General features: G+C 52.0%; 5 protein-coding genes across 5 annotated transcripts; 3 read left to right on the top strand and 2 right to left on the bottom strand.

Annotated features, from left to right (window-relative positions):
• Positions 1-40: 40 nt before the first annotated feature.
• Positions 41-5626, top strand: MRS44_013888 (uncharacterized protein; the record flags this gene model as incomplete). The annotated part of the gene is made up of 10 exons (XM_065617329.1): positions 41-91; positions 177-202; positions 262-607; positions 862-888; positions 942-1834; positions 1885-2200; positions 2248-2497; positions 2648-3356; positions 3419-4375; positions 4423-5626. 10 exons carry the CDS (start codon positions 41-43, stop codon positions 5624-5626), a joined length of 4779 nt encoding a protein of 1592 aa, XP_065473401.1.
• A 2135-nt stretch (positions 5627-7761) lies between these two features.
• Positions 7762-10257, bottom strand: MRS44_013887 (uncharacterized protein; the record flags this gene model as incomplete). The annotated part of the gene is made up of 1 exon (XM_065617328.1): positions 7762-10257. One exon carries the CDS (start codon positions 10255-10257, stop codon positions 7762-7764), a length of 2496 nt encoding a protein of 831 aa, XP_065473400.1.
• An 807-nt stretch (positions 10258-11064) lies between these two features.
• Positions 11065-14465, bottom strand: MRS44_013886 (uncharacterized protein; the record flags this gene model as incomplete). The annotated part of the gene is made up of 3 exons (XM_065617327.1): positions 11065-11617; positions 11803-13164; positions 13483-14465. 3 exons carry the CDS (start codon positions 14463-14465, stop codon positions 11065-11067), a joined length of 2898 nt encoding a protein of 965 aa, XP_065473399.1.
• Positions 14466-16184: 1719 nt separating this feature from the next.
• MRS44_013885 (uncharacterized protein) lies at positions 16185-17105 on the top strand (the record flags this gene model as incomplete). The annotated part of the gene is made up of 1 exon (XM_065617326.1): positions 16185-17105. The coding sequence occupies one exon, from the start codon at positions 16185-16187 to the stop codon at positions 17103-17105; it is 921 nt and encodes a 306-aa protein (XP_065473398.1).
• A 185-nt stretch (positions 17106-17290) lies between these two features.
• On the top strand, positions 17291-20388 carry MRS44_013884 (uncharacterized protein; the record flags this gene model as incomplete). The annotated part of the gene is made up of 2 exons (XM_065617325.1): positions 17291-17860; positions 18013-20388. 2 exons carry the CDS (start codon positions 17291-17293, stop codon positions 20386-20388), a joined length of 2946 nt encoding a protein of 981 aa, XP_065473397.1.
• Between the last annotated feature and the right edge of the window lie 237 nt (positions 20389-20625).

Below are 20625 nucleotides of genomic sequence, written 5' to 3'. Positions count from 1 at the left end.
CCAATTCGACAGGTCTCGACATGGCCTCGTTGATTGAGTAATGGATTTCGGTCTCAACCCCGAAGAGCTCTCTACTGATTTACTCTTCGTTGTTTGTGCTCGTTGTGGGGAGGAGAGACCGGAGAGTGCCTTCAGAGCAAAGAGGCAGTCTGCTAGGCAAACTAAGCAATGCATAGACTGCCGTAACCAGCGCGTTTCTCATGTAAGTTCTGCCTTCCTCGTCTATAAGTCTCTTAACCCTCATCAAATGAAGCATTCTAGATCCAAAGTCGTGCTCCAGACGCTGCGGAACATTGCACTTCGTCCATCCTCACCTGGCAGACCTGCCACGAAGAGAACCGAAGGAGATGCTGGCCTATCGCCCCCCAACGAGAGATCCGGAACCCAGCCTACATCGCCAGAGAAGCTACGGCAACTTCATACAGCTAGGAGTTTATTCGGAGAGTCAATTAGCCAGCCGCATGTAGTGCTAGGGACGCCAATTCCACCAACCCAACAAAGCTCGCGGCTCTTCCGGGCTCTAGCTCCGTCACCGCCTGTGCAGCCAACGACCCATCCACTCGTCTCACATTCTGATCCATCTACTCTTCGAAGCAGCACACCTGGTGTGGATTACTCTTACTTGGCCACCAGGTTCCACAAGGGGGGAAGGACTCGCAAGATGATTCCTTGAAGGCTGGGGCGAGGGCCAAGCTGGCTGTTATCCAGCGCGACCATCGTTCACGACGCCGTGCAGGGGAGACTGTGTCACTGACTCCCACAATATCTCAACTTGGCTTCTTGGAAGATTTTGAGGGTCCTGGAGAAGGTATCCTTGTTCTGTGGCCCCAGTAGTTTGTTCAGGTTAACCACGGAACGTAGATGGGAGTCAAGATCAACTACGACCGAGTGGGTTTCTAGATGGGGATGGGATAATCAAGGAAGGGGATGACAGGGGATAGTTCTCTGAATCTGATATTGACGCCGATGACTATTTCAACTTGCTGCTTTCACCTGCTCGACCACGGAGGTACCTCAAACAATTAGGGGTAGAGTCTGATTCCGATCTAGGGGACGAAGACGAGAACGACGATAATGATTGCGTGGATGGAAGCCCTCTTCGCCATCGCTTGCGGCAGCCTTCCGCACAGCCAAGGCGTGGTCGCCGTGGTCCTGCCCCTGGTATAGGAGGGCGACCAAGAAAATCTCGAACACAAACTCGATCATCGATGCCGCCACGACGTATTCGGAGTCCAGTGATAATTCCACCTGAAGAATCGGCGGTCTTTCATGCGCAAGATCCGGTGTGGAATGGCGACCTTGAGGCTTGCGCCTTGACTGGTCGCGATAAGGCAATCCTCCGCGAGTTCTGGACAAAGCTGGATAATGACCAAATGCAGTTTTGCAGTCGATGCCAGGAGTGTTGGTTCCAGATGAAGATCGATTGCGATGGCATTTGTGCGCGTTGTTATCGAAAAGATGAGAAACGCCGCCCCGACGAGCCGTATTTCTTCTCTGCGGATAATCAGCTCGACTTTGGCCCTGTACCGGCCCGGTTGCCCCAGCTTACGCCTACCGAAGAGTCTTTGATTGCTCGTGTTCACGTCCACGTGAACATTATGCTTGTGCGAGGGCAGCAGTACAAGTATCGGGGGCACGTAGTTCACTTTCTCCGTGAGGTTGGCTTAGTGTACAACCAGCTCCCGCTTCTGCCGCAGGAGTTAAACATTGTATTACTACGTCCTGCCAATACATCGTCCCACGCAAATCTTAGTCGGCAATTCACCCGCCAGTTCCGTGTCCGCCGCCAGCCGGTTGTCATATGGCTAGACTACCTCCGGCGCCATCATCCTGGGTATCGATGCGTCGTCATCGACGAAGAGAGGCTAAATCAATTGCCCCAAGATGGCAATGTCCTGGATGCCATCCCCAGAGTCAGGTGGAGGCTGCGGATGTTGGACCCGAGGAAGATCAGGAGGCAGAGCCTGACCTGGAGGACGAGGCTGCAGTGCCAGACCTATTGGCAAAGGACACGGAGCTCGATGCTCTGCGGTCTATTCTCGCCGGAGAGTCGGAAGCTGATTCAGAGCTTTCCACAAGCTTCCAGGCGCAGGCGCAACACGAGCTGCAGCTCCCGAATATATACGACACACACCCATTAATGAGTTCAATCGCTCTCATGCCCTGCTCTCCTTGGCGTTTCCCTGCCTCTTTCCTGACGGTAGAGCCGACTTTGTTGAACCTCGATTGCGCTCCATTGATTACAAGGATTACGTCGAGCACGCGATGCGCTGGCACGACGGGCGTTTTGCACGCCACCCGACCTTCCGCTTCGTCGCCTTCAACACGCTAATGCGGTCACAAGCACGTTCGCGGTCCAGATTCTTCGTGAAGCAACATGATGGGAGACAGCAGCCGCTAACGCGAGAGCAACTTATTCAGGCGCTGGAACACAGCGAGGACCCCGAGGCGCAGGCGCTGATCAACTCGATCGCAAGGCATGCGGTGTCTATTCGCGGTACGCGTCCATTCTGGAACAAAAAGAGGCAAGACCTCGAGGCCTATGCCTATAACCTTGGTTGTCCTGGTGCATTCATCACGTTTAGCCCGGCAGATTTACACTAGCGGAGTCTCTACCAGCACATGCCCCAGTATGACGACTAGTTAGCCGCCACCGAGCCGGAGAGGATGGCTCTATCGCGCCGCCTATTGCGGCAGAACCCTCACATTGCTGCTTTCCACTTCTACCGCCGATACACCCTCTTTCGGGATATCGTGCTAAGTAAGAAGTTTAGCATCACAGATTACTGGGATCGGTACGAATGGCAAGGCCGTGGTAGCCCACACAACCACGGCCTGTACTGGATGGATAATTGTCCAGGGGCCGACATGGAGGACGAAGCGGCTCGTGATGTATTTGCACGCACATGGGGATTCCACGTCACTGCCATTAACCCTGAGCCGAGTAGGACTATGCCTCAGGGTGAGGGTAATCCCCTGAGCGTGGATCCCCTGAGCATAGAGATGACATTCCTGCGGCTCTCACAAATCGTCAACCGTTGCCAGCGCCACAAGTGCAATACCACGTACTGCTTGCGCGTGAGGAAGAGAACCGGTGATCTGGCGAGGGACATGGAAGGTGCCGCTGCGGATATCGAGGCGGCAAACGTTGCCAATCCAGAGAGGGAGTGTCGTTTTGACTTCCCTCGTGCCTTGCGGGAGCTGGCCGCAGTGATCAGGAAGGAAGGCAGGTCGTACTATGTCTTTGAGGCGGCCCGGAATGACAGCCTCATGAATAACTTCAATCCTGCGATTATCCTAGGCTGGCTAGCCAATATCGACATATCTCCTTGCACCAGCTTACAGGCGGTTATTACGTACGCTGCGAAGTATTGCAGTAAATCTGAGAAGAAGACCGAGTCTTTCGCCAGGCTTACAGACCAGGTCTTGCCTCACACATCGCACGTTCAGCCCCTATTATCCTTCTCCTCTCGCCTAATAAACAAGTTAATTGCCGAGAGAGATTACTGGCGCAGGAGATTTCCCATCTGCTGCTTAACATTCCGCTGCAAGAAGGCACCCGTATGGTTGTCACCGTGGACTGCCGTCCGTTAGAGCGACAGGCACGTTCGTATCGTGTGGACGGAGATGTCAACGAGGCCATCGGCAGCTACAGGAAATATCTAGAGAGAAAGGACCAGCATGAGGATATAACCTATCTCAAATACCTACAATCATACAATCTCAACACGTGGAGGAGACTCACTGCTCAAGCGAAGAAGAGAGTCCTGTCTTACTTCCCTCGATACAAGTCTATGGAGGCCTCTTCCCAATTTAACGACTTCTGCCGTGTTAAATTAATGATGGTTCATCCACATCGCTCTCCAGAAGAGTTACTCGTTGTAGGCGGGCAGCGGTTCGATTCCTTCACGGCTGCGTACATGCACTGCAGACAGCACTATGATACCCATGCGGACGATCATTATGGGGAACCAGATACAGATGAATTAACAGCAGAGGAGGATGAATTTGAGCTTGAGATCCATGAGGAGCCCATCGCGGAGGAGGACTGGCATGAACTCGCCCGCATGCTACCTGACCGCCCACTGGAGGAAGAGGACATCGACATCCTCGGCCGCCGAGACATTGACATCAATTACGATTGGACCCCTCATGTTGGGCGGTATGCCGATGATGGCATTCTCAACAGCGACTACTGGAAGCAACGCAAAGCGGAAAACACCCTTGACCTTGATGTGGATGATCAGCCCTTGGAGGCTCGCGATTCCCTAAATCCAGAGCAGCGCATAGTATACGATACGGTGATGGGCCACTTCCTGACCCAGGATCCCTCTCAGTTGCTACTCTATGTGGATGGCGGAGGCGGCACTGGCAAGTCATACCTCATTAACCTGCTCTCCGCGCACCTCCAATCCGCGACAGGGGGGAGGGGGACACCTGTTTGGCGTGCTGCGCCAACGGGGGCGTCGCAGGAAACCAGATATCGGGCACTACCTTGCACTCCCTGTTACACCTCCCAATCAATAAGGACTTCAAGCCTCTATCTCCCGTTGATAAGACCCAGCTCCAGAAGAAGCTGAAGGATATCAAGTACCTCATCATCGATGAGAAGAGCATGCTAGGACTGCGTCAGCTATCGTGGATCGATGACCGTCTCCGCGAGGCGTTCCCGAATAGGAATGAGGAGTTCTTTGGCGGTCTGAACATCCTCTTGGTTGGTGACTTCTTCCAGCTTCCCCCTGTGCTACAGAAGCCGCTTTATTACGACAAAGAGGTGCAGGGAGTAGAGATCAAGGGCAGGAACGCATACAGGCGCTTCGATAAATCAGTATTCTTGAAGGTTGTTCAGAGGCAGCGCGGCGACGACCAGGAGGCGTTTCGCACAGCTCTCGGGGAACTGCGGCTGCTCCAACTATCTATGGAGTCCTGGAAGCTCCTGTCCACCCGCGTGCAGGCAAAGCTAGACGATCGAGAGGTCGCGAGGTTTTCCAGCGCCCTGCGAGTATACGCTACCAAAGATAGGGTGAACGAGTATAACCACTATCACCTCGACCGCCTCGGCCGGCCAGTCGTCCAGGTCAAAGCTAAGAACGTCGGCCCTGGTGCGGCTGCTGCCCCTGATGACAAGGCGGGCAACCTTGCGAAGCAGATCCCTATATGCATTGGCGCTCGTCTGATGCTGACGTCTAACCTTTGGCAGCCCGTTGGCCTCTGCAACGGCGCTCGCGGTACGGTTTACGACATCGGCTGGGCACCCGGGGCTGACCCCATCCAAGATCCTCCTTGTGTTATCATGATGGAGTTTGACAAGTACAACGGACCGGTGTTCCTGACCACCCCCGATGGCAAAAAGATTGTCCCAATTCTCCCAGTTGAGAGAGACTTTCTCATCGGAGCCACTCTCTGCGCTCGCACGCAGTTTCCCCTGATCGTATGCTACGCTATTACCGTGCACAAGTCACAAAGCATCACAGAAGATATGATCGTGACGGATCTCTCCTGCCGGGACTTTCAGACCGGTTTAAGCTACGTGGCTGTCTCTCGTGTAAAAACGCTTGAGGGTTTGATGTTGGATGCGCCATTTGATCGTAATCACCTGGTCTACGGGTCTCCCCGGATGGCATGAAGATGAAGATGAGGGATCAGGAGCTTAGGAAACGACAGGTTCTTACACGGAGTCCTTACATGATATATAATACCAAGAATGGCCATGGCACTGGATCAGTACGTAGATAATGCAGTAGTAGTAATAGCTTCCCGGCCCGCGGACACACGGCCTTCGGCTGAGGATACCCCATGCGCCCCATCGCCGCTCCAATGTGCATGGGGTGGCGTAGTATTTTAGGAGGCTCGTCTCCTTTCAATGAGATGGAGTGGGAGAGCCGGTAAACAGGTCGGGCTTCACTTCGTGCCGAGCCTTAGTTGAGCAGCGCTCCGCAGCTCCAACCAGACCCAATACCGAAGGCCTCCGAAATTTTGGGTGGGGAATCGTGCCTTGGCCCCTCATTCCTTGGCGTTCCGGATCTACGTGTGTGTGTAGTACTGTAATCATGCGACCGAACACCGGAAGATAGGCCGCACGTACGGCCGCACGTCCGGGGGCAGGCATCCAAGCTTTGAAATACCCACTCCTCCGCAACTTCCGTTGCGGTATACACTATCCTGGTTCGCGTTGCCTCATACCTCGCGCATTCAGCTCATTCCATGGCTGGTCCAGAGCAGCAGCCGCACCAGGCTTGCCAGTTTTGTCGTAGGCAGAAGCGGCGATGTGACAAACGATTCCCTCAATGCGTGACCTACCGCTGCAGCGGCCGGGACTGCGAGTACTCGTACGCGGCTGAGAAGAACGACGAGGTTAGTTGGTTGCGGACACGGGTGGCGTCCTTGGAAGCAGCCCTCCGGGGTGCCTCTTCGGCAGGGTTTAAAGCCACTACCCTCCGCTACACATCCGAGGATATGGAATTGATGTGGAAGATGACTAAGACTATGGATGGATATGGATCCATTACGGAGAGGGTTGCAACCAAATAAATCAAATCAAATCGAGCCTTCAAGTTGATTTGGATTGATTTGGATCGATGTGATTATTTTGGATAACCCCACTTGACTCCCCGCGGAGATGCATTGCTTGGCTCCTATGTCCGCCTGGGAGTCGGCCTCCTGAGCTGTAACCATCTGCCCTGCGAGACTGAATATTCACTTTGAGCCGGAAGATATCGCAGGAATTGAACAGAGCTCAATCGCCGTTCGTGACAGACATTGATACTTGACCATTTCCCGGAGTCTTCACCGTGCAATGGGCGGCACCAAGGCTAAAACTATGGCATGTAAATTGGGGTGGTTCGAGCCCGGTTACCAAAATAGGCAGGAACTCGACGTAAAAGTGGAGCTACCAGCCCTCCTCACACGAGTGCTGATTGGACAATACGTTTTCCAAATGAACTCAAATATCCAAATAAATCTGGACGTCCCGATTTGATTTGACTTGAATAGATTTAGATTTTATTTCTTTGTTTGCAACCCTCATTATGGATGTGAATCCACAGTGTGGAAAGGTTTTCCGCATAGAGCGATAGGCGTTGTCTAGAGGTGTTGGAAACCGGGGCCCCATAGGGACACGGGTACCCGTGGCTCCAAAATTTCACGGGTACCCGTGGGCATTATCTAAGCGTGGATGGCTAACACTGCGACAACTACAACGAGATATGGCTATAGGCTTGTGCAGATCGGGTTAATGAGGAGGGATCGCAGCCGGATTGGTGTGTTAAGTGGCCCTATGAGGCCGTTCTCCCGGGCGTAATAAATTCTACTGCTACTACTACTATAGGGCTGGATACAATGCCTGTTGCTCCTCACTATCTTTCTCACATGCTCTCCATATCTCCCCTGGCCCTCGTCTACTCGAAAAAGGTGCTACTACTATCTCATCGGCTACTTTGACATCAAGACGGTCGTTCTCTGACTTGTCCCAGTCAAGATAGGCCATCATCTCTTCTTTAGTCCATTCCCTAGAGCCTGTTGGCGTCTCACAGCGCCTAGTCATTTGCTCAGGGTTGAAAGCCACTCCACTCAATCCACTGGCTGCTCGAGTGGAGTGGGTAGATTATAATCCACTGAATATCTCAGTAGAGTGGATCCACTGGAGGCTTCCGTGGATTATGGTGGATTGGGTGGATTGGCAAGTGCCTCTATTTGTAATGGTGAATCTATTCCCGGACCCATTGCCCACCTACGTCCCTTGTTCCGACTTCCAAGTGAGACCTATCTCCAACTGGCTTCCATCTCGTCTTGAATACTCGCCACCTCAGTAAGCCACTTTGTTGCCCACCCTTCAAGCTGTTGATCTGACATCTGAGCCAATTCGAGATCAACTTTTTCATCGTCTACCGAGATAAAGAAGGGATCTAAATCATGAATAATCCCTGCCCTCAGCCATGAACGCAATACCTGGCACATCCCGATAATCTGGGCTTCAAGTTGGTGGCGCAGAGGGTTCACCATCCGACCTGCTGCTGAGAAAAGACGCTCACATTCAGCAGACATTGGTTGTATCGTGAGAAAGTCAAGCGCCATTCGCGATAAGTTGGGATACTTGAATCGCTTCTCGTGCCAGTAAGCGAGAGGATCGTCGACGGAACCATCGCCACTTTCGCAGTGCGTAATCCAATGGAGGTATTCGTCTTCGCCTGGCGTGAGGCCATCGTGACCTGCTTCTGTCGCTGTGTAGCGGTTTCGTTTAAGGTATTCCCGGAACGGATTGTCCGAAGTCTTCCTCCGCTTTGGAACTGGCTCAACGGCGGATGGCCTCTCTGTAGGTAAAGTAGCCTCCCGATATTCAAAACGCCAGACATCGTGAACGATTTTTTTCGCCTCGTCAATCCACTCGGGGCGGTCAGTCCAGTTGCGTTCAAACCATTTCCATCGGTATGCGGGATGGAGCGCCAGGCCAGTGTAGTACATAGGCGTCTCACTCAATGTCTCGTAGTACTCGTTTAATTTTTGCCAGCCCAAATTGATGTTGATCCTGAAGTGTTCAGGATCAGGGAAGTCCTTGGCGATATCCTTGAAGCGTTCAAGCTGCTCGAGAAGGAATTCGAAGCCTTGAATCACGTCCCAAATATTGCCATAGGACCCAGTCCACCCACGCTTCCGCTTGCGGATCTGGCCGTCGCCTTCGAGCATCTTGATCGTGGCTTCGTAGTAACCAAGGATTTGCGCAAATAATTCGACCACCTCCCAGTCCTTGTCGGATAGCTGGTTCTCTGGCTGGCAAATAAAGGGCAATGTGAGCGACTTCCTAGGGACGCCCCTCTTGGTCTTGTTCTGTTGTTCGAAGTCGATTCGATGGTGGGCAACGAGTCGCTCGATATAGTCGCGAAGCAGTAGAGCTCGTCGTATCATATACAACTGTGACAGCCATCTGGTATCGTTGTCCAAAATAACATCCAACGGCTTTCTGGCGTTGAGTTTAGGGTCAGACGACTTGGTGAAGGCTTCTTGTTGAATGCTGCGAAGCATACCAGTCAACAAGTCTGATGTGTGGATAGCTACCACAAGATTGTGCAATTTGCCAGCTGGCCCCTTCTTGCGCCAAATCAAGTGTTCTGCTTCAGTAAGAGGCTCCGCCCCTGACAGACGCCGCTCAAATGCATCAGCATCGTGGCCAAATAGAATGGCTTTGGCGGAGAGGTTTAAGGTATGCCCAAAACAGCGCCCTCGCCTACGAGCCCCTACGAATCCGAGCTCTCCGCCGATAATCTCCATGGCGGTATCGTTGTTTTTCGCGTTGTCAAGCGTGAAATAGCCAATCTTGTCTTGGATCTGGTACGATTCAATTACGTCGAGGATTTCGGCGGCGATATTGGGTCCTGTATGCCTAGCGCTAAGTTCGGGGAGCCCAAGCGTAATCTTGCAAGGCTTGTTGTTTTCGTCCCTAAAGAAGCAACAGATACCATATAAGGCGTGTCGGTTTCCAGACCGCCAGCCGTCGAAGGACAGGTGGATAAGCCCAGGCGCCTTGCACAAGACCTCTATCACCTTCTGCTTGTGTTGTTCGAACGCGGCGACGATCTTTTCTCGAACCGTTGTATGGGTAATATTGGCTTTACGAGCCGAAACTGACGGGTTCAAGTAATCGAAGATAGCTTGGAGCTCCGTCTCTTCAGCAATAGAAAAGGGGTGATTCTTGGCCACGATCCAGTCGATCAGAAGCCTGCGGAAGTGTTCCCTGTCGAAGCGCTTGATAAGGCCGTTCGCAATTGCTTGTTCTCGAGGGTCGTGTAGATCAAGTTTCAAGGATTCCGCGAGAGTCCGCTGCCCAGCTGGCCTTTTGCCCTTCGAATTCGCCTTCTTTTCAGCAGTTCCTTTGGTCATTCCAGGCGGGGCGCGAATCCCGTGGTCGTTGAACAGATGATTGTACGCGTTGTGAATGCCATCAGCTTCGAAATGACGTGGATGTGGGGTATTCTTGCGAATACACGCTCGGCAAATCCATCTGCGGTCGTCTTCCTTTTGGATGTCATATCCAAATTGCCAGGCCCAACAACGCGTCTCTCTGGATCGCTCGGAGAACGCCCAGCCTGGGAAATGCCTCCAGAGCGTACGTTCGTACTGTTCATCGCTTGCGGAAGAGGTCGTCAGAGTCGAGACAGGGGTCGAGGTTGAACGGGTAGGATACGGCGTCGGGCAGGGCGTTGATTCGGCAGCGGACCCGAAGCCGCTGTCGGAAATGTCGAAGCAGGAATCAGGCGAAGTCATGGTAAAATAATCTCTTTATCATGTCGAAATCGCAAAACATGGTGCAGTGATGGGTTAACAACAGGCCGTCAAGTAAGCGCGCATGACGCGTCCAACGCGGTCAGTTGGCACAATAGGCCCTTATCCCGCAGATGTTTCAGATACTTGCCTTTCGAGCTAATTTGTTGTGGACAAGCACGTAGCGAGTGTCACATTGGGGTCGGGTATTAGATAAGTCCCTAACATCCTTCAAATCACGAGCTTGACGCGAGTAGTATCGCTTGCAATTTTTCGCGCAGTATTGGGGTATTGAGGGATCTGGACGCGTTTTTTGGGTCAGCTTGCCGGAAGTTATTTAATGGTATAGGTGTTGTATTACAAGTCCAGATATGGGCAGTCGGACTTGGTATGCGCTGGAAATGTTGTTCAGCAAACAGGAAAAAGTACAAGTATTGACGGCCCTCATTGACAATATGGCACTCACGGAGCTAATCTTAAGTATATCTATCGAGACTTATGTCATCCCAATGAGAAAGCCCAGGACATTCGAATGGTACCTATTGTATGCATTCTAAAATTGCGCTGTTCAGAAGCTTCATGGTGTTTTTGACATAGGGTAGCAACATTGCCAGTCTCTGATAGAGGCATTCTGCCAAAATATATGGGTGCCCTTAACTACCCCACTTCTAATCCACCCAAATCCACCCAATCCACCCACGACATCGTCGAGTGGATTCGGTGGATTAGCCAATCCACTGGGATTTTGCCAGTGGAGTGGAAAGTGGAATCCACGAGTGGATCCACTACGTGGATTGGGTGGAGTGGCTTTCAACCCTGCATTTGCTTCCAGTCGAGGCACCAGTTGTAGTCGGCTTTACTATACTGCAAAGGCAGACCCATCGCCTTCCGATACTGCTGGTCAGTCCTGGTGCTGCCGGGCGGCTGCGTCTTGTACCAATCTTCTCTTGCTGCAGTATATCTCTGGTAGATAGCTCGTGGGTCATCATACCGCAGTACCGGTGCTACCGCTACCGCTTCCACCGATGATTCTACTGCTGTCGGTCCCTTCGTTGTCGCTGGCAACAACGCCATTGTCGAAGTACCGGCTACTGTTGGCGGAACGGCTATGGCTGCCAACGTTTCTGTTGCTGACCGTTGTGAAATCTCCACGTGCCGTAGAGGGCATGACTTTGAGCTCATTTTATGGCCTATTGCGTGGCATCTGCTGCATGTAGGCTGCGCCCTGGGTTGTGTAGCTGCCTCGACTGCCTCGAATGCACTAGCCTCCCGCCGAATGCTCGACTGTGGCTTAGCTGAGTTATCAGCTACTCGATCAATGTACTGACGAGGCTCGAGCAGCAGCTGAGGACTCCCAGGGCGACTAAGATGCCAGTGTCTATGGAAGTGCTCCAGACAAAGGGGCTGATCCTGCTCTTGTAGCGCCTTGAGCATATGGGCACAAGGGAGACCGTGAGATCGAGAGAATGCGCCGGTACAAGCTGGCAGGTCTTCTTTCAAGAGCAGTTTCCGCTGCTCTTCGACCTTGCGTAAAGCCTCATGAGATACCCAGCCATGTACGGCATTATAGAGAACCCAGAGAGCTCAATCGGCACACGCGATTGCTGCTTGGCTTGGTTATATCGTAGCTCAGCTAGTTGATTGAGCAATGCATGCTTCACGGCCCTCCAAGCCTCGAAAAGGTCTAATGTAGACTTCTTCAGGTGGCTCTTCAGGAGCGCGTGGATACCTTCGACCCGCGAGGTAACTACGTTACCAAAATGGGGGTATCGGTCCACCCAAGCCTTGATGAGCTTTTCCTTGTAGAGATCAAGCCAGTTGGTCTTGATATAACCAACTTCTTCAAGATATTGGGGCAGGTAGCGCTCTTCAAACCCCTTGACGCGCCGATCGAAGGTTTCCTCGTCCGTTGATCTTACAATCGAATGCCAGCAATTGAAAAACTCGTTCCAATCGTTGAGACTCTCTCGGCGAGCCTCTGGCCCCTGGTCATGGCGTGTAAAGGTTGGCTGGCAGTAGCGGAGGACTGCCTTGTTAGCATGCCAGAGGCATAAAAGCGAGATTGCACTTGGAAAGCAGCGAGCGACAGCATTCATACAAGCGAGGCACCGATCCGTGAGGATGACAGACGGGAGGGCTGCACCGCAAAGCTCGTACATTGATCGAAGCCGGTCTAAAGCCCAGGTATAATCCTCCTCGCTCTCGCCACTCAAGAATGCAAAGGCGATACAGAAGGATCGCTGGCAGGCATCCACCCCGATGATATCGAGGAGCGGCATTCCATATTTATTCGTCTTGTATGTGCAATCCAAGAAGAGCAGGTCTGGGTAAGCTTTGAGGTATGCCAATGACTCCGGGTGAGCGAACAATACTGCTGTAACCCGGTCATGTGAATCAAGCTGCATCCGGTTCCAGAACCCTTCCTTATCTAGCTGATTTGCAAAGGCGTGTATAGTACTTTGACCCTCACACAGCTCTCGCTTGCTATCCGCGATGCGATTGTAGATATCTTGCTGGGTTGCAATGGTGTTTGAGTTCTGGCGGATATAAGTCCTGATATCCTTTGGCGCTATCCCGGCGTTTGTGAGGTTGCTGATTGTTGATCTGTCCGTGTCGGATAGTGTGCGATGATTTGGGTGAGCAGACTGGTGCCAGGTTGGCTCATGATTGTGAATGGCGAATCGGCTATCTGGACGGTGCCTTAAAGTCCATGTGACCTTATCAAGGCTCTGCTTTGCAAGCACAGAAAACTGGCAGCTTGTGCCTCGGGTGCTTGTCTTCCGTCGTCGTTCTTTCGATACATCTGGAGGGCGACAGGCTCGATCGCAAGTGAATGTGACTGTAAGCCTCCCGGACTTCTCTTTGTGGGACCTTCCAGTAACGAAGGCATAGCCCCGTGGTGCTGCCCAGCTATTAATCGCCTTAAATAAGGCATCTCGGGATGTATACTCGCATTCAGGAGGGAGACAGTCATCTGGAAAACGAGCAGCCGTTCCCCTTGACCCCATTTTCCACCATGCAACAGATGGATATCTAAAAGAAGCGTAGGGACCGGAGAGAAGTTTGAAGCAGGCACGCGACGTGTTCGCGTTAGCGCATCCACGCTTAGATAATGCCCACGGGTACCCGTGTCCCTATGGGGCCCCTCAACAGTACTGCATGGTACTTAAAGAATACAGCTAGATTACTAACGCAGTTGTTTCATGAGGCCGTGAAGATGATGCCTACCCTGCGACACCAGCTGAAGCCGCCCGGAGTGCGCTGCCATAGTATCCGCTCTGCGTGTTGACGTCGGCGCCCTTCTCAACCAGCAGCCTTACAATCTGCTCGTGGCCTCCGTATGAAGCTGCCTGGAGTGCGCTGCCATAGTATCCGCTCTGCGCGTTGACGTCGGCGCCCTTCTCAACCAGCAGCCTTACAATCTGCTCGTGGCCTCCAGCTGAAGCCGCCCGGAGTGCGCTGCCGTAGTATCCGCTCTGCGCGTTGACATCGGCGCCTTTATCGAGCAGCAGCTTCACAACCTGCTCGTGGCCTCTGTCGGAAGCTGTCTGGAGTGCGCTGCCATAGTATCCGCTCTGCGCGTTGACGTCGGCGCCCTTCTCAACCAGCAGCCTTACAATCTGCTCGTGGCCTCCGTATGAAGCCGCCTTGAGTGCGCTGCCGTAGTATCCACTCTGCGCGTTGACGTCGGCGTCCTTGTCGAGCAGCAGCTTCATAATCTGCTCGTGGCCTCCGTATGAAGCCGCCTGGATTGCGCTGCCATAGTATCCGCTCTGCGCGTTGACGTCGGCGTCCTTGTCGAGCAGCAGCTTCACAATCTGCTCGTGGCCTAGAAGTGAAGCCGCCTGGAGTGCGTTGCCATAGTATCTGCCCTGCGCGTTGACCTCGCCGCCTTTGTCGAGAAGCAGCTTTAGCACTCCCTCATGCCCGTGGTTTGCTGCCCTTAACAGCGGTGTCCAATTGTAGGTACTTCTGGCTTCGACATTGACTCTTTCTCCTAGCAACTTTTTAACCGTCGTCTCTTGTCCATGCCAGGCAGCCCACACTAACGCCGAGCTTCCGGACCGTTGTACGTTGTAGCGGTAGAGATAGTTGTTTAGCAGACGGTAAAGGCGGCGGTTGGTTTGTGCGAAGGCGTTGATATCTCTCTCTGATTCGAGGCTCTCTGATATGCAACGGAGCAACTCGTTTGCAAGATTAAGCAGCGGCATTACTGAAATAGCACTGTCTTCTGTACTAGCTTCGAGGTAAAGATTAAAAAAACCTCAATTGTTGTCTAAAGCGCAGGGTACTCCTGTCACGACCTGAACCAACCATAGGCGGTCGGGCATGGCAGAATAACGATTAAGTCACATGACCTACCAACAATTCAGCAACTCCAGGGGGCAATTTGGTAGTAGATTTTCAGAAACACAACCAAGGTCCCTTACCTTATATAGCCTTTTCTGGGAGTTTAATGGCTAAAGAACATAGAAATGATATTTTTTTTGATGATTAGATCTATATTCCTGTTATCTCCTGAGTGCGTGCGGACCTCCGCAAAGTCACTCGCCCCACTTATCTCGGTCACCTCGGAAGTACGTGAGGGGTACGAAAAGTTTAATGCAACAAGAAATTAATGCCATTTCACACCCTAAACACCATCAAATTATTTTGATCTCATCAATGAGCTCCCCTCCAATTCTCAGACGAGATACAGGTCATCATCCCCTATGATGACACGAGCTTCTCGATGAACGGCACAGCCATCGCATTTGGCCCAATGATTCAACCCGGGCCGCGGTTTTTCCGGCCGAAGAGGACCAAGGCACGAGCTTCGAGCCCTTCCAAGTGGAAACACGTAAATTTCATATCAACACCCTGCCTCCAACGCCTCTGAAGCTATTCCAACTTTTCCTCCCTATATCCCTCGTTGAAAAATGGGTCGTCTATACGAGAAGCTGGGTCTCGTGGCTCAAATTGAACGGCTGGATCGACAGCTGGAAATGTTGAGATCCATTGTTTAACGGATCAATGGCTATTCCGATCCATTGGTGGCGAGGATGTGGGTGTCTTCCTGTCAATAGTTTCCGGTGGTTAGCACCAGTCTTTCTTCTTCTTCAATCAACACAACATGCTCATTTCAACAGGTTATGAGCCCGGAAAAGCCACCATACAGCTGAGTATCCCCTGATCATGATTTCCGATATCACTCGAGGTCTAATCGCCTCCTTCCACTGCGACAAAGATACTCATTGCACCCTACTCAAAAATTTTTAACGGAATACTGCTAGCCGCTTGATCTAGGAATCGAGCATTGGGATATTGCACACTTCCCGGCCTATCAATAAAAATGTTCGCGCGAAAACTTTCACCCTATACTCGACCTCACGATGGCCTCGCACAACTACGACTTGAGAGCCCGACTCCTCTCAAAACCGACCTTCCTTTGATTCCTTCACAAGCAGAATTTTCCTCATCATGACGCTGACCTTGACGCATATTTTGTTGCTGAATTCTACTGTTGAGTTCTTGCTGAATATGTGGCAAAAGGGAAACTGCTGGAAACTGCTGGAAAGGAAAGAATTTTTCACAAAAATATCGCCACCTATCGCCACAGGATGACCAAGCAGCTATTCTAGTTGATTCTACATCGCATAGGAAAGGACTCTTGACGCCCTGTATTTTCGGGGGGTTCCTTCTAGGTTCTGAGTTCTGAATGGCTTCGTTTGCCTCAAAAGAACCAAGAGAAACCCACGTTGCATCCAGTGGGAGCTCCGACTCATCCGTTACCGACAAAATCGACAGCAACAAGGATTTTTTTTTTAGCCTTGCGCTCGCAAAAGACGTCACCAGGCTGAAGAGGGAAGATTCAGAAGATTCACTTAAAACCTGCCCCGCTTTGTCCCAGGCCTTGTATTGTCCAGCCACCAAGGAATCCATCCTTAAGCATGTCAGCCTCCAAAGAACCCACAGGAACACTTGGCAACCTGGCCAGCATCCCGAAGCTAGAGTCAACAGCGGGATGGATCAACTGGAACCGAGAAATGAAGGATCATCTCACGATGTTGGGATATGGAGACTTGTTCAAACGAAACAAGGACAAACCCACCGGCACCAGCGCCGCGACCGTTGAGAAGATCGACAACTGGCTCTCCAAGCAGGAGCGGGCGTGCGGAGGCGTCCTCAATCGACTTGGATACAACGCCAGGGAGCAGGTCAAGGACAAGGAGATCGTCTCGGAGATGTTCGATGAACTTGAGAAGCGCTTCAAGCCAAAGGGCAGTGCGGTTTTCCAAGAGCTCGATCGGCGATACAACAGCCTCGCCCTAGACCAATGCTCAGGAGTCATGAACTTTGCGGAACGGCTGCGAGAAGCTCAATCGGAACTCTTGCAACTCGACGAGACTTGCAAAATTGGCACGCCTCAATTCATCAATAAGTTCCTAACCGGACTTGGTCCCGAATACGAAGTGTTCCTCACTGCCTTCTACCAAAACCACAACTTACTACCCGAACGAGGCTCCAATGGAGAAATAACAAAACCTGCCGTCACATTCGAAGTCGCTCTTGCCGCCGCAGAGCAAGAGGAAATGAACATTCAACAGCGAGAAAAGGCCAAGACACAAACCGCCCTGCTGGCTGGAATGCGTGGTCCTGGCAAAGACCGAGTGGCTCAGACGTGCGGCCACTGCAATAAACCAGGTCATACCAAGGCCGGATGTTTCGGCCTACACCCCGACCTTCTTGAAGAGTTCAGAAGAAAACGAGCACTTCGGAGTGGACGACGAGAAGCCAAGCTTGAGAAGAGAAGGAGAACACCTCGTCACTGCAACTCGACGAGGATCACACTGCCGCCGTCGCCTTCTTAAACACGGCCCTTCTATCTCTTCAACCCCGGTTTGGCCTGGCTGCATCAGAGCCGTCCGGGCTGCTCGAGCGAATTCACGTATTGGACAGTGGCGCCTCCTCCCACACGTTCTGCCGTCGACAGAACTTTACGTCACTCGAGAAATTTACCGGCTCTGCCATCAACGGCATAGCTGGCTCGGCCATTATGCCCGCGGGGCAAGGCACATACACCCTCAGAACCATACGGAACAATGCCAAAGGAACGACGACCTTTCATAAGGCACTTTACGTCCCAGACGCTCACTGCAACCTCGTCTCGGTCTCAGCCCTCGAGGAAGATGGAGCAACTATTTTATTTCGAAAAGGACGAGCCGTCATTACAAGCCACGGTAAAGTCATCCTCAGCGCCACTAGGAAATTTGGTCTGTATGTGATCGACGAGGACGACGAACAACTGCACACTGCCATGGCCGCATACTCTGTCAGCGACCCCAAACTGCAGATCTGGCATGACCGACTCGGCCATTTGGGAGAACAGAACTTGCATTTACTCATGAAGATGTCCACGGGCATCACTCCTCTATCTGACTCCAACGTCTGTGAAGCGTGCGTGAAAGGGCGCATGAAGGAAAGGCCTCACCGCGGATGCATTCGAAAAGGAACAAGACCACTGGAGAGCCTGCATGGCGATATCGCTGGCCCCTTCCCAGACGAAGGCATCGACGGCCATAGATACTGGGCCTGCTTCATAGACGATTTCACCAAAATGACCTGGGTCTTCCCAATCAGGCAAAAGTCCGAATTTGGCAACTGCCTTCGACAACTTCTGGAACAAGCCGAGACACCAACCCGTCGCTGCCGTTACCTTCGCCTCGATCGAGGGGGAGAAACCAAGCTGATACAATCACTCTCTACTGCGAAAACAAGATAATTGAGATGATCTTCTCTGCTACCGAACAGCACGAACAAAACGGGGTGGCCGAAGTAGCAAACCGTGTCCTACTCGAGAAGCTCACAACGACTCTCATCCATTCAGGACTGGAAAAGAAATTCTGGCCATACGTCCTCAAAGCCATGGCATATATACGAAACCTCTCACCAGCCTCGGGTCGTCAAATCACACCTTATGAAGCATGGCACAAGGAAGTGCCGGATCTCTCCCATCTCCGAGTTATCGGCAGCCGAGGCTTTGCAAAGATGCCTTCAGCCAAACGGAAGAAGATGGACGACAAGACAATCCCCTGCCGACTCCTCGGCTATCAAGGGAGCACAAACTACGCCTTAGTCGACGACGACGGAAGAATATTCTTTGCGAATAACGTCGTGTTCGATGAGAAATCCCTGCTAAGAAAGCGAATTGCATCCGAGCAACCAACTGACGAACCCAACGCAAAACGGATGGATCTCACACCATCTCTTCCAACTATACCCCTGACCGAAAACATTAGAACAGACGAAGAGATACAGTCAGCCCCCAACCAATCCTATCAACTGAATCAAGACGAGCCAAGCTTCCATGTGGAATTGGGGACTCCAGAAAGAACACAAAGCCCCGATAGTGCAGTCGACGAGCACCAAGTCGCCACGGAAGCAGCCGACGGTCATCAACAACAACGTTTTCCAGTACGGGAAACCAGAGGACAAATTCCATCAAGATACACAGTCCTAGCTCAACAAGGCCCATCAGCTCAACAAAACCAGTGGCGCTTCACCATGATCGCCATTCACCTGGCTATGATCGCCAACAACCTTGAACCGACCGAACCCAAAACCTTTGCCGAAGCAATGAACTCGCCTCATAGCGAACAATGGATGCAAGCCATGATTGACGAAATCGACTCCTTGATGAGAAACGGCACCTTCATACCAGTCAGCCTCCCTCCAGGAAAACATACCCTCCAAGGCAAATGGGTTTATAAGCTCAAACGGGGAAAGGATGGCGAGATTACCAGATTCAAAGCTCGCTTCGTCGTCAGAGGCTTCGAGCAAAAAGAGGGAATCGACTACCACGAAACGTTTGCCTCCGTGGTCAAGCCGATGAGCTATAAAATGATCTTCGCTATCGCTGCGGCCCTAGACCTTGAACTGGAACAGATGGATGTCAAAACTGCCTTCCTTTACGGCGGCGTCAAAGAAGAAATCTACGTGACTCAGCCACAGGGTTTCGATGACGGGTCGGGCAGAGTCTTCCGACTGCGGAAAGCTCTCTACGGCCTCAAACAATCTCCCCGAATCTGGTACCAGACTTTATCTGATTTCCTGGAAACCCTCGGCTTCAAACCACTCAACGCCGACGTTGGCGTCTTCATCCGTGGCACAACCTACATCGCCGTCTACGTGGATGACCTCCTAATCGCTGGTCCCGATAAGGAAGAAATCCGCCAAATCAAAGCCGCCTTGAGCGAGAAATTCGAAATGACTGACCTTGGCCCGTGTCAGTACTATCTGGGAATGTCCGTCCGGAGAGACAGACGCAACAAGGCCATCTTCCTCTCCCAACGAGCATATGTCGAGAAGGTCCTACGGGAATTTGACATGTGGGAGAGCAAGCCAGTCACAACTCCCCTGAGCACGTCAAAATTCCAACCTGTCCCAGACGAATACAAAGCGTCTGAAACGACGAAACTATGGTACGCAAAAGCAATTGGTTCACTTATGTACGCCATGCTTGGCACTCGCCCAGACATCGCATTTGCCGTCTCTCTCTGCAGCCGATATCTGGGAAACCCAACCAACGAACACGTCCAAGCCGTCAAGCGCATCATGAGGTACTTGCGAGGAACGATCGACTTGGAACTCGTTTTCAGAGGACCACTCAGACCGTTAGTTGGGTACACCGACTCAGACTGGGCTGGCGACCACGACACCAGACGATCAACGGCTGGTTATGTCTTCAACGTCGGCACAGGCGCCATCAGTTGGAGCTCCAAACGACAACCAACGGTCGCACTATCATCCTGCGAAGCGGAGTACATGGGGCAAACACAATGCACCAAAGAAGCGATCTGGCTACGAGGGTTGCTGCGCGAACTTCTGGCCCAATACAAACATGGAGACCTTCAAACAACTATCCTCTACGGGGACAATCAAGGGGCAATTGGAATGGCCAAAAATCCACAGTTCCATGCCAGGACTAAGCACATTGATCTTCAATGGCATTACGTTCGAGAACGGGTCTCGAATGGAGACGTTGAGCTCCAATATGTCCCAACCGAGCAACAAATCGCAGACGGACTTACGAAAGCTCTCCCAAAAGACCGGTTTATCGTGTTCCGTAATGCGCTGGGCCTCTCCAATCCGTGATCTACTGTTGGTCGCGTAAGTATGGATCATGAGAAAAGGAGGTGATTCATTTCAAAAAAAAAAAAAAAAAAAAAAAAAAGCCTAGCCAACTGACACTCCGCGCTGTCTCAACAACCAACCAAGCTACCAGCCAACCAAGTTATTAGGGCAGTAGCGTCGAAAGTCTACTACATTAAGTTCACAAATCCTTCTTGTCCTTTTCATCATACTCCAAGTGGCAGAGAATGGGAGCCCAAC

This window comes from Fusarium solani (assembly GCF_023522795.1).
Source record: "Fusarium solani strain SB1 chromosome Unknown bctg00000009, whole genome shotgun sequence".
Lineage (NCBI taxonomy): Eukaryota > Fungi > Ascomycota > Sordariomycetes > Hypocreales > Nectriaceae > Fusarium > Fusarium solani.
The sequence above is the reverse complement of the archived record's forward strand: the minus strand, read 5'-3'. Positions and strand labels throughout refer to the sequence as shown.